This window comes from Drosophila mauritiana, chromosome 3R (assembly GCF_004382145.1).
Source record: "Drosophila mauritiana strain mau12 chromosome 3R, ASM438214v1, whole genome shotgun sequence".
Classification (NCBI taxonomy): Eukaryota; Metazoa; Arthropoda; class Insecta; order Diptera; family Drosophilidae; genus Drosophila; species Drosophila mauritiana.
The window spans coordinates 12,302,363-12,315,499 of NC_046670.1; the positions used below are offsets into that span (position 1 = coordinate 12,302,363).

Consider the following 13,137-nt stretch of genomic DNA (forward strand, 5'->3'; position numbering starts at 1 on the left):
ATCCTTCTACTTCATTTGCCTGAGTGCATGCTCCAACCAAAGGCCGAGACGAGACGAGCCAAGCCCCCACTTCTCCAAACGATTGTCAGTTGCTCAAGTGCTTTCACGCCCCGGAATGAAAAGCCCGGCAATTGGGAGGGGATATGGAATAAAAAGTAAAACCAACTCGAACAAAGCGGCTTTTGTGGCCTGGTCTGGCTGGAACTGCCCCCATGCCGGTTACCACCTCCATTGTCCTTTTCTTGAGTCGCACACTCAAGTTACAATTTGATTTCTGATTCCGTTTGCTGCTCGCCCGCGACTCCTCGACTCCCCGACTCCACAGTCGTGTCCGCAGTTGGTTGTTTTCATTTCATTTGGTTCCGTGGCCGGGCTAAAGTTTTATTTATACTCAAGTACTTGGAGAGGGGATCTGGGGATGCAGTTTGAAGTGTGTGCAGTGCGGAGGCGAGGGCAGCTTATAAATAATTCAGAAGGTGCTCTCATACATGCCAAAGGCGCAGGAACGAGCTGCAGTCCAAATCCAGGCAACACCGAATTGAACTTTGACAGGACTTATGTGTGCTAATAAATTATGCTAAATACAGCGTGGGACTTAAGCGGGAATATAACTATAAGGTTTTGATTCACTATAACATATAATTTATTTCATATACAAATGTTATAAAATGTATAACTACATTAAACAAAAGTGGTTGCTCTTCATAAACCCCTAATTCAAACATAGTAAATATGAGAATTTGTTTTGAAAACAGGTTTTTTAAAATTCAAATTTATTACTTAAATATGAAGAGGAAGCCGACTGTCTGGGTTATGTCTCTGAATGCACTGAAATCCATCAGATGAGACGTGATAAAAATGCAAATACCATTAGAATGTCAAGAAATAACTAAAGCAATTTGAATGATACAAAGTAGAACCTACACGGATCCTTGTTCATTTCAAAATGATGATGGTGACACCGAAGAGATGTAAGTACATCCATATGCAACACTGAACCACCGATGCTTATCTCCGATTTCGTAGCTTTCAGTGTTGCGCATGCGCATTTTTTGCGTTTAACCCAGATACAGGCGATGTTCGTGTTTGGCTTTCAGATTGCGTGGCTTGTTGCATTTGCTGGCTGGGCACAGAATTTTGCGGCCTTTTGTCAGGTGAAAATGGAGGTGAAAGGCGTTTTGCGAGCTACCGTCATCAGCGGATGAGAGAGAGAGAAAGATTTGCTTTCGGATTTGGCCCATTTGGTAGATGGAGAGATAAACGATGTTTCGGACTCATAAAGTGCTGCTCAGTAGGTGGCTGATGGCTTAATTGTCTCGTTAAGATTTTAAGCACAAGATATACCAACCAGTGTGGCAAACTTATTGTTCAAGAAAGAAAAAGAAGAAAGAAATCAAGGAATACACAAATTAGATATGATAGAAAAAAATAAATCCAATATTAGGTTTCCTTTTTAAGATCGCCATCGATAGTTTCTTTAAGCGATTTACTCATTATAACAAATTTTACTGCTCCCATCTGCTTTATTTATAATCATTGCATTTTTATGCCATTTAAATCGCTTCTTCCTCTGATTTGTACATCAAAGATATAAAAGAAATTCTTTATAGTTCCCAAACTCATAAACATGTCAATAAAATCCACATGAATAATTTAAATTTCCGTTTTTAAAAGTTTTCTTTAAGCACGCTAAATGTTTTTTTTTTTCAATTTAGAACACCTCTTTTAGGAGCCAAACAATTTAATTAAATTGTGATGAGTGTGTTTGTGTGCGTGTCGTTTTGCCTACAATTGAATTTGTTGTTGTTTGTCGGGGAGTTTGTTTTGAATTTCTTCAGCATTTAATTTCGTTTGTGCACCCAAAAACAATTGCATTTTCTTTTATTATTCAATTACTCTTGAGGCGGGGCAGTAAACGCATTTCTTTTTTTTTTTTTGAGGGGGGAAAGAGTGAAAAACGTTCGTATTCATTTTCAATTTGTATTCGACTGCAGTTCACAGCCCAAAAACCGAAGCCAAGTCCCCAAATCCGAATCCCCAGTCGACGTCATCGTCTCCTCGTCTTGTTTATCAATTAGCCACACATTCGATTCGGTTCGATTTTTGAGTTGGTAGGAGAAATGCCTCTTTGCCATCGCCGAAGTGGAAATCCCCGCCCACATTGGCCACGCCCCCGGGGCTGCACTAATCTGTTTATGGCAGCGAGATTCTATTAATATTTGGTTCTTTTTTGGGGGCCCCCAGCTAAAAGTGTTGGAAGTTTTACGATGGCATCCCAGGGAACTTTGCCCAAATTGAGTTTGGCATATCTACTCGAGCCGCCGGCAGTCATAATTTAAAATATTTAAATGCCTCGGGCTATAATTGAAGAATGCAATGGCCCAATGGCCACTTGAGAAGGTTTCACATTTTTCATCATTCAAATGGTTCGAAATGGAAATGGAAATGGTTTTCGTTCCTACCATTCAAATCGAAATTCAATGTGAAGTTCACTGTAAATGCTAAATGCTTTATCCACTGGATTCATTTCATATTTTTTATGGCTCGCCAGCAGTTATTAATAAATTTATTTTTTGTAGCCTCCGTTGATTGTTATATGGAGTTGGGAGAGGAGATTGAGAGTTATTTATTAATCCCTCCTTTGGCTGCTATTTTCCCCCTTGGGGGTTGACAAGTGACAAATGCAGAGGAGATATAAAACTAAATATGTGAGCCCAATTCAAAATCAGTTTCAAGCCTGCGGGCTTTCTCGGCCCTTCCCCCCCTCAGTGGGAGATTCAAAACACCAAACAGTCCAAACAAAAACATGATTTCTGGCCGACAATTCCAAAACATCCTTACCCAGCAACCTCATCATCCATCGCGGCATATGTACATATATGGAACATCAAAGTACGCGACGACATCAGTTCGTCAAAAAAAAAAGAAGGAAGGGGAAGCATCAGCATCGGGTTGTAATTTGTTCCTTATTTTAGCCGGCGGAATCCATCATCACTCGATTCATGACCCGTGCGATGATTGACGGATGAACGGCCCGGTCTACCCTCGCTTAGGAACCCTTATGCCATATGTTTGCCTCGGGCTCAAGACTGCGACTTGACTTGCTGGCAGTGTGTGATAATTTACCAGTTGTGCACTGGAAAAAATACATCATATGTTAGTTAAATCGCAATCAAAACAATTTAATTTTTAAAATAAGATATATAAAATCTATTTCTATAGATTCTATTTGATTTATACACAAATGGATTTAAAGTTGAGTCAAAACAGTAGCATATATTTCTCCAAGTGCACTGTCTGAACTGATCCGTCAGCCGAGAGCTATCTATGCGTGGGTGCTTCTGTTGTGTTCTAGTTTTAATGAGTTTCCACTCGACGGAGTGCTGCAGGACGCGAGTCCTTGAGGCGCCTCCTGGCGCCATTCGGCCAACAATCTGGTGCCAAGTCGATGGCTTGCCCTAAATTCTCGGATTGCCAGCAGACATGCATGCTTGTGCATCCTTATCGCATTCTTTTTTTGGCAGCTGCTTATCAGCTGAGAAAGTCGACACCCACTTGTAGATACTTTTACAGCTCGAACAAAAGTTACGCCGAAAAAGGCAAAGGCAGTTAACCCACATGAGCCGGAAAAACTTATTGATGCATAGAAGTAGGGGGCCTGGCCCAACTACTCATTAGTCATTTGAGCCAATCAATCACTCAAGTTTACTTCGGGTTAATTGTTTTCCGTAAACAATAAGCCAGAAATACCGCCAAGCTCCCCCGTTTCCATATGGTGATACATCTAGCGGGATGCCAGCAGAAGGGATACATTTGGGTCGAAGGGAGTTTTCATTAGTCTGGCAGTCATTAGTTCTGTTTTATGATGTCTCACCCATTAAGTGGTAGTCTCAGCACCCGCCCATTTGCCGGTCACACCCCAAGAAATTAAATTCCAAACATTCAGCTTTTCTACGAAATCAATTTGATTACCGATTTGCACGTAAAATATCTGGATAATCAAATACCTTTGATAGACTTATGCAAATCGCATTTGTCTTGTGCCTAATGAATGGCAAATCTGAAATTATATTTAATCGGTTTATTGGAGGAAAAATACTTCATTCCACATTGTTTTAGATGCTAACGCGTGTGATCCATCAATCACCTATATTTAGAATGGTGAACCTTAATGTCTATGAATTTTACACTCTTTCGGAAGCTTTCACCCCATAATTTCTGCCTCCATAAAAGGCCCCCTATCTTTTTGTTATTTATAATCTGTTCTAAATGGTCACATAATAAATGGGTTAAAACCAATATCTTGTTGGCTACTTATTCAGAAGAATACTATCACAATTTTATTCTCTTCCTTCTATCTTAAATGCATTCATTCTTTAGTTCTTCGTTTTCTGACCCCCGCTGATTTTTGCCAATAAAAATATGCGAAAAAGGAAAACTTTTTCCTACAACTATACAGGTCGTAAACAATCTGCAAAAATAATGTATTTATATTTATAACACACTCGGAACAACTTGGCGGCCTCTTCATGATTTTGCGTTAAACGTCGGACGTGGTAAAAATAAAAACAGCGAAATCTCGGTTTTTTTCCTGTGGGTACTTTCAGAATTTTGTGACGCGTTGCGTCGTGTAAAACAAAAACCTCTGACGCGTGTGACATTTGGCGCTGGAAAGTGAGTTTTGAGCACGAAAAAGGGGAAAAGGGGCGAAGTGACTTTGCAGCAGCTGAAAAATTGGAAGAGTTCTTCTGGGGGGAGAAAGAACTGGGGTAACTTGGCCTGCTCGGTTTATTGTTTTGTCGTGTTGGCCTCAGGACTCGAGTGATTTCGCTTATGGGGTCTGCGTGTCCAATTTTCAACTTGTACAAAGTTGTACACCATGATGGGGAAAACTATAGCACTGCTAATTAAAAGTTCTTCGATGTAAAAACTTGGAAGTTTCATTTTTAGATGCACCACACTTTCTCGCATTAAAGATTAGAAGAGTTTAACAATTTGCAAGTTGTTTGTTTGCGCTTAGATTTCAGTTAGCTTTGATGTCAGTCTGAATCGCTTCTTGATCTTTATGTGATAGTCACAGGATATGCTATAATGCTGACCGCGACTGTGTATCGCCCTGCATGCAATTGCTAAGCACAAGTGTATCTGTGAGATACATAGCAGGGTTGTCAGACATCTGCGATGTCTGGCGGCTTGCATTAATTAGACGTGCTTGTGCTGTGCTTGTCCAAAAGTCTGGCCCGTATCTATATAGTGTTATTTATGAACTTGCTAATTTTAGCACTGCCCCTGGCCTGAAAGAAATAAAGGCCCAAGAGCAAGATGACTGATGCTCGTCGCCGTAGTCGTCGACGTCTTATCAGAGTATCTCAACATGCCCGGCAACATGTTAAATGATTATCAGAGCAGCGCATTCGCTTCGCCTTAATTTCGGGCTCAAGTTGTCAGTGTTTTGGATGCCCGGCGGCGTTGACTTTAAGCCTATTAGATACACCACATTCTGCCGCAGAAAAGCATTGTTCACCTTGAAGAGGCGGGAATGAAGGGGATCTTAGGGTGCGGCCCAGGTATTTTGTAATTAACAGCATTTACATCACCCTAATGAATGTTTTCCCCTTCCATCTCAATTGCAGCACACCCCGTCCTCGACGAGTTCTCAACTTACACTGTGATACGACCGCAGGTGGAACATGGACGCACTAAGCGCAGCCTGCTAACCACTCTGGATGCCACCGTAAGTAGCCAAGGACACTGGTAAATCCTAGGGTAGTTGTGCTAAATTATGCACCAGATGCAACATTAAGTCATCATGTGACATTGAACGAATTGTGGAGCAAATTTCAATAACAATTACTTGGAACTTAAACTGACCTACCTAGATAAACAGAACCATTTCTCTTAAATAGTCATCATTTATGTACATCTTAAAACTTTAAAGTCAGTAAACTTTTAACTTTTTATGTTTTACCGTGAGATATTTAAACGTTGTGAATTTACCAACGGGAGTTAATCAGAGACAACTTTTGCGCGAAATTCATTGCATGCTTGGGGTTAAAAATGTTTGGAGTTTGCAGGGTGCGATGGAAAACAGCCAAACCCGTTTTAATTAGTTTCAACGGGAGTGGGCGGGGCCAATGGTGGTAGGTTGGAATTTCAGTTGACCCCTGCGGCGCACAGGACATAACACATTCGCACCTCGGCACAATGTCACGCCCACAATTTGCATGCAAAAATGAAATAAATGGGGATGCCCGACCAAATGGCTTAATATTGTTAACGCTATCACCCTGCTATTCTGCTGATTTCCAGGACGGCCTTCACACGCCGCAGATTAGCCTGAGTTACACCCACGAGGGCAAGCGGGTCGTCGTCGACCTGCAGCGCAACGATCTCCTCCTGCCGGACTCCCACTTCCTGCGCTACCAAAATGCCAGCAGAGGAGCCACTCCTGGCCATGTGGTTACCACCTTTACCAAGACTGAGGTTGATTTATGCCATTATCAGGTATGTGACCATCTAGTTCCTGTCTTTAGTTTTTATTTTATTTGCGACTATATTCTCATCTTATTTGCTTTACCCAACACAGGGACACATTCGTGGTAAACCAGAATCTGTGGTAGCGCTCTCCACCTGTGATGGTGCTCTGGATGGCATCGTAATCGATGGCAGGGAGACGTACTTCATCCATCCCCATGTCGACGGCAGGGGGCGACTCCAGGATGACCACTATTTGCTGAGGTGAGTTGTGCTTTTTTGCCCCAATTATTAAAAGAGCTAAGTTATCAATCGTTTTAAAACAATTTCTAGATTGATCATTTAATTTGACCGAGTAAACTAGTATCTATTTAGTACTCTACATATATAGAACCCACGATGAGTTCGCGATTTGATAACGACCTATTTGAAGTTTATGGTGCCTCTTTCCCAGTCCACGATACCGATCAAGCCAATATTCTCCTTTCTAAACGGCGCTTATCTTATCGGGAGTTTATGCCCCCATCGACCCAAGCGAAATATGTTTAACTTGGTTGTCATAAATGTTGGGTCAGTTGTGAATGTATATTTTGAAGTTTACTGGCCAAATGTTTACCTATTTGTGGGCCACAAATATTTGCCTTTTCGGGTATATTTACCCAATTCCCTAACCAGGGCGAAATTCTCAACCATAACCGACCTACTCATTCATTATGTTTATGCGCCACCGGCACTTCCGTTATTAATTTCTTTTGTTGGCCACGGAAATATCAAATTGCCTTCTATTTGTCTCCGCAGGCAGACAGACATGCATCCGACGAACGCCACCTGTGGCTATGATAACCACAGGGACGACCACAGTCACGACTACGAAAAGGCTGACGAGGATAACGGACTTGGAGGAGGGATTCCATCACTGCCACTCCGCCTTGATGGCGGGGAATTCTCGAAGACCCTGCTCCGGAAGCGACGTCAGGCGGACGATAGCAGTCAATTGATCCGGGGGCCTTACAATGCCAACAAATACTCCAGCTACGTGGAGCTGGTCATCGTTGTGGACAATAAGGTGTACAAAAATTTCCAAGAGAATACCAAGAAGGTGCACCAGTATTGCAAGGGCATTGCCAATATAATCAATGCGGTAAGTGATATGGGAGCTACGTTTATGAAATAGTGAATCTAATCTATTGCTTTTACCCACTGTTAGCTCTATGTCCCCTTGAATATATTTGTGGCGCTGGTGGGCGTGGTGATCTGGAACGAGAGCAACGAAATCGAGTTCTCCAGTGACGGCGACGTGACACTGCGAAATTTTTTGAACTACCGAAGCACCAAACTGGTGCTGGAGCATCCCAACGACAATGCCCAGCTGCTGACCAAGGAGAACTTCGCCGGCGGTGTGGTGGGCAAGGCCCTGAAGGGTCCCATCTGCACGTACGAGTACTCCGGCGGAGTGAGCATGCAGCACAGTCCTAACCCGGCAATGGTGGCCACCACGATGGCCCACGAGATGGGGCACAACTTTGGCATGGAGCACGATACATCGGACTGTCATTGTCGGGATGAGAAGTGTGTGATGGCTGCCTCGAGTACCTCGTTTATTCCAGTTAACTGGAGCAGCTGCAGCATTGATCAGCTCACGATAGCCTTCTCGCGCGGAATGAACTACTGCCTGAGGAACAAGCCGGAAAGGTTGTTCGAATCACCAACTTGCGGCAATGGATTCGTGGAGCCTGGGGAACAGTGCGATTGCGGATTACCGGAGCACTGTGAAAATGCCTGTTGCAATGCCCACACCTGCATGTTGCACTCAAAAAATGCCACCTGTGCTACCGGAGAATGCTGTGATCTGACCACATGTCGACCGAAATTAGCGGGCAGTTCCTGTCGAGAGGCTGAAAACGAGTGCGATTTACCGGAGTACTGCACCGGGGAGTCTGAGTACTGTCCGACGGATGTATTCCGGCGGGACACGGAACCCTGCGACGGAGGTCAAGCATACTGCTTCCACGGCACATGTCGATCTCACTCCAATCAGTGTCGAATATTGTGGGGACCCACGGGTGATAACTCGGAGCATTGCTACAACAAGAACACGGGGGGCAATCGGTTAGGAAATTGCGGCTACAATAGACTGAACAAGACCTATTTGAGCTGCGAAGAGCAGCATGTCAATTGCGGAATGCTCCACTGCATCCACTTAAACGAACGACTCGAATTCGGCATGGAATCGGCGGCTGAGCTGTCCCATTCCTATATAAGTCACGATCGCAAGATTGTCGCTTGTCGCACTGCCCTGGTGGATCTGGGTTTGCAGACCACCGATCCCGGCCTTACGCCCAATGGAGCCAAATGCGGCGTGGATAAGATGTGTGTGGATCAGCGTTGCCTGCCGGTGGCCACGGTTCGGCAGACGGGCATGGGAAAGCCGTGTCCGGAGGATTGCAATGGCAATGGCATCTGTAACAGTCGAGGCCACTGCCACTGCGATGTAGGATTTGGCGGGGAATCGTGCTCGAAGGCAGGATCTGGAGGTTCCCCGGACAGTGGACCAGCCACAGATCCAAATGGTATGTTTAAAAAGCATCCTGAAGTCCGCAGATTTGATATGTTTTCCTTCTCTCTTGCAGGTTCCGTGGGCTTCAAGCGATTCCTTTACGTGCTCTTCTTCTTTGTGTTGCCCGTTGTGGCTCTCTTTTGGTTCCTCTATCACTGCTACAAGAACGGCATGCTGACGCGCGGAAAACTGGCGGACAATATGTATGTATCGACCTCCTCCTTCAGCACCGGCTCGAAAGAGGACACCACCAGTCCCGACAGCAGCATCTCCACCACACTAGCACCTAAACAGACCCCTGCACGCACTGCACCACCTCCACTACCACTGCACACCACTCGCCAGCTTTCTGGTGTTGTAACTAACACGGCTCCGGCCACCATTACTAACATACACTCCATTCTGCCGCGCCGCAAGTCCAATCCAGATGTAGTGCATCAGTTAAACATTCCGCCGCCCTCTGTGCCAAAAAGCCATAGCACCCAAGAGGTGCGACCAAAGCCGGCCACCTTGAAACCTCTAACTCTCCTGCCCTCCACGCACTCAACCTCCAATAACAACAACACTGAGTCACTTAACCAGAATGACAAGAGCAACACGAACAACAGCACACTGAGACGCAAGCTGGATATCACGGCTCCGCGGCTGAATGCCACCACAAACCCACTGGCACTCACCGAGGGCGCCCAGTTCATACAGAGCGACCCCGCGAGGTGCGCCAAATACTAAACCACAAATTAACTACAGTGAAATACGCTTGCACTGCCACAGAAATACAGCATGACTTTGCGCTTGGCCCATGGCATTTCAATATCATTGCAGAATTTTTAAGAATTTATATTGAGCTCGGAAATCAAATGGGTTCAGTGTTGTAGATCAAGAATTATTAGGATAGGGTTATTTTTGTATTAGTTTTCTCATATCTGAATATAGTCGTATATTAAGAAATCTTCAATCCTAGATTGAGAAAAAAGCGAACACAAAAATAGTATATAAGTGATTGAGAGAAAGTATTTAAGAATTTTTTAAAATCTGCAATTGTATATTGATAATTCGGAAAACCGAAGACAACTCTTTTCATTTAAACACGGTACCCGTTCGAACTTTTGTGTTAATGCCACATAACCAATTCCCACAATCCCCACTAACATAGTCCATAATTTGAATTTGTTCCTAGTTTTACTTTTCCTAATTTTGTATGTTTTGCAATAAATGTGACGCTTTAACATTTGGTGTTGGTTTAATGTTTGTATTGCTGTTTGTATGTCTACTATCCTTCAAGCTATGTTTTAGTAACTCTAGCACTGGTGTTTGGTTAATGCACGTTTTTGATTTGGTATGTTACACAACTGAACTTTAAATGCTTTTATCGCTGAACTTTATTTCATCATATTAATCCCTATACTTGATTATCCTTGCAGCTTAAAATCCTCTGGTGGAAGCAAACCCATCACAACGCGAACCAATCAAAATGGCACAGGTCCGCCGCCAAGTAATGGTTTGTTAAAATCCACGCCTAGCAGTACGGATGATATGGATTCGGCACTATTAAAATCACCAAGCGACTCCACACCGTCAGCTGGACTATTTGGCAAATTCGATGGCTTCACTCTGCGACCGCTGAACGATGCATCGTCACCAGCGAGCAACTACAGCGGACCGAATGTGGCCTTTGTGCAGCCCACTGTGCAGCAGGATGGACCGCAGCGGATGGCCCCACCACCGCCAGTAGTAAAGCCGGGGACGGCTCCCATTCATCCGCCATCCCCGAAACCAGAAGCCACTTGGGTGAGGCCAGCGCCTGCTTTGCCACCACCCAATCCCGGCTCAACGGCACGTCCCATTATCTCACCACCCAAACTGGATTCTAGTACATTAACCATGGTGCCACTCAAGGACAGCACAGAGGATCTCTCGCCCAGTCGATCTGCTCCTCCAGTTCCTCTACACGCTGATCCCAAGCTTAATGTTAAACGAGATGGCACCATACGTCGATTTGCTTCGTTTCTGAAGAAGGAGGAGAAACCGCCACTAAAAGAGAAGACCTACATCGATCGGGAGCGGCTGCGAACCCTGGAAATTTCCGCCCCTATGCCTGTGCCCGCTGCTCCCCAAGCTGAATCGTCCAATTCCGATTCGGAGACCACTCCCCGTGAAGAAGAAACCCAGAATCTGGTAAAACGCGCACAATCCATGCGTTCGCCCACCAAAAAGACTCAACTACAGAGTTTTGGATCCATGCGCTCTCCACCGGGACTGCCACGCCCGAAGAGTGGCCAGGTGAATAGCAATGGCGCCTCGAGACCCAAGTCGCCACCTCCAAGGCCACCTCCACTGGTGGTCAAGAAAACAAACTCCATCAGTTCATCGGGCTATCAGAGGCCGGTTTCCACTGCCCAGAGATCTGTGGAGAATACCTATGACGATTGCGAATTTGTGGAGAATGAAGTGCGAGCCTCGAACGACGACATTTACTCCGTAATTGATGAGATTCCGCCGGCGGCACAGACCCTCAAGCGGAGCGATTTGGTGGCCAACAGGGCGAGTAATGGCAGCGATATGGGATTGCTGAATGAAATAGTGAATGAACTAGAAAAGATCAACGGGGATTCCATATACTCAGGAAAGCCCGTTGCTGCAGCAGCATCAGCAGCTCAACCACCACCCGCAGATCCCCCAAAAAGTCCACAGCGTCCTGCTCCACCGAAGCCAGCGAGCAGTGTGCTGGAGGAAAAGGCAGCTAATGCATCTGCAAGCACATATCACCGCCCGCCGCCAGCCAATGCGCCCGTGGCTCGGGTTAAGCCCACTGTGGCGGACAAATCACAGGCGCAGGCCCAGCCCAGCATGTCCAGCTTTAAGCCGGCGGCGGCGGGGGGAAACGGCGGTCAGTCGCAGCCAGCGCCAGTAGTCCAGCTGGCCAAACGGAGCAGCAGCGGCAGCATGAGCGGAGTAGCCAATTCCGCCCGTCCCAAATCCTTTATGAAGAGCACAACGAAAACACTGCCAAATGGAACGGCTGGAGCGTCGGCCACAGCGCCCTCGGCCACCATTCAAAAGCCCAAACCGCTGTCAGCAAAGCCATCCTTTAGCGGCGGTGGAGCGGGAGGAGTACTGGGAAAGCGGGCGAATGGCGGAGCAGCGCCCACGCCACCCACTGTAAAGGCGGCGACATTGGCGGTGGCGAATAAGTCCAGCATTGCATCGCTGGCACAGCGATTCGAGCAGAGCAAGTAGACTAAGGAACACTAAGATATCGGGCTTGACCATGAGCATAGCATGAAATATGTATTTGAAATTGGAAGGATGATAGGGTGTAGGTTGATCCATATGAACTGATCATCCTTACGAAGTTTTAAAAGTGTAATTATAGTTTATTGATAGTTCAGACATGTTATAGCAAAGCAAAGTTCTTAAATATTATCGTACCACATAGTGACCCCCATTTTATTCAAGGCATCCGTACAGTGAATTTCTTAAAGTTTTCAAAAACATGCCTGTGTGTGAAAGTAAGGAAATATGTTAGCCTGTATTCTTCGCCGTTTTGTGATTCTTGGCTATGCTCTTGGTCTGTCTAAATCGCCACTCTGCGTGGAATTGACTTAAGTTTTAGTTAAGTTACGATTTAATTTCATCTGGCACTGACTATGACTACGACTGCGTCGTCTTTGATATTCATTCCTTTACCAATGCCCCACTAGTTAGACGTAAGGCGTTGCTTAACTCATGTGCTAAGTATGTATGTATCTCAATGGTTAATGTTTAAGCGCTGCATGTGAAGTTTTATTTTAGCCCCTAACGATAGCTGCGTATCTGTATCTATACTATACTCTACGGTAGTCCCCTGTATTTATGTACATGTATGTTTATATGCAATATGCTTTTGTAAATAAAAACCAAAGAAGTTAAATTGTCACAACAAATGCGCCGCCTCGAATTAATTAAAGTAAAAAGTGTTGTATAGCTGGGGTGTATTGAAAACGTAATTAAAAGAGCCATTCAGTAGCGAAATCAATTTAAATTGTCTCAATGTTGCAAGGAATATGTTACACACCATATGTAAGAACAATATCAAATGTGTATAGAACCGAAGTTATGTTAAAATA

At 44.9% G+C, this 13,137-nt stretch overlaps 1 protein-coding gene across 1 annotated transcript in view; it reads left to right on the forward strand.

The window, feature by feature from the left end:
* LOC117142586 (disintegrin and metalloproteinase domain-containing protein 12) overlaps window positions 1-12,954 on the forward strand; it is a 31,907-nt gene extending 18,953 nt beyond the window's left edge. Inside the window, exons 2-8 of the mRNA XM_033306656.1 lie at window positions 5,634-5,734; window positions 6,310-6,504; window positions 6,587-6,738; window positions 7,273-7,615; window positions 7,682-9,044; window positions 9,105-9,234; window positions 10,453-12,954. Of these exons, the coding sequence (XP_033162547.1) occupies window positions 5,634-5,734; window positions 6,310-6,504; window positions 6,587-6,738; window positions 7,273-7,615; window positions 7,682-9,044; window positions 9,105-9,234; window positions 10,453-12,268 (4,100 nt within the window). The 3' untranslated portion in view covers window positions 12,269-12,954. The remainder of the gene's footprint in view (window positions 1-5,633; window positions 5,735-6,309; window positions 6,505-6,586; window positions 6,739-7,272; window positions 7,616-7,681; window positions 9,045-9,104; window positions 9,235-10,452) is intronic.
* The last annotated feature ends 183 nt before the right edge of the window (window positions 12,955-13,137 follow it).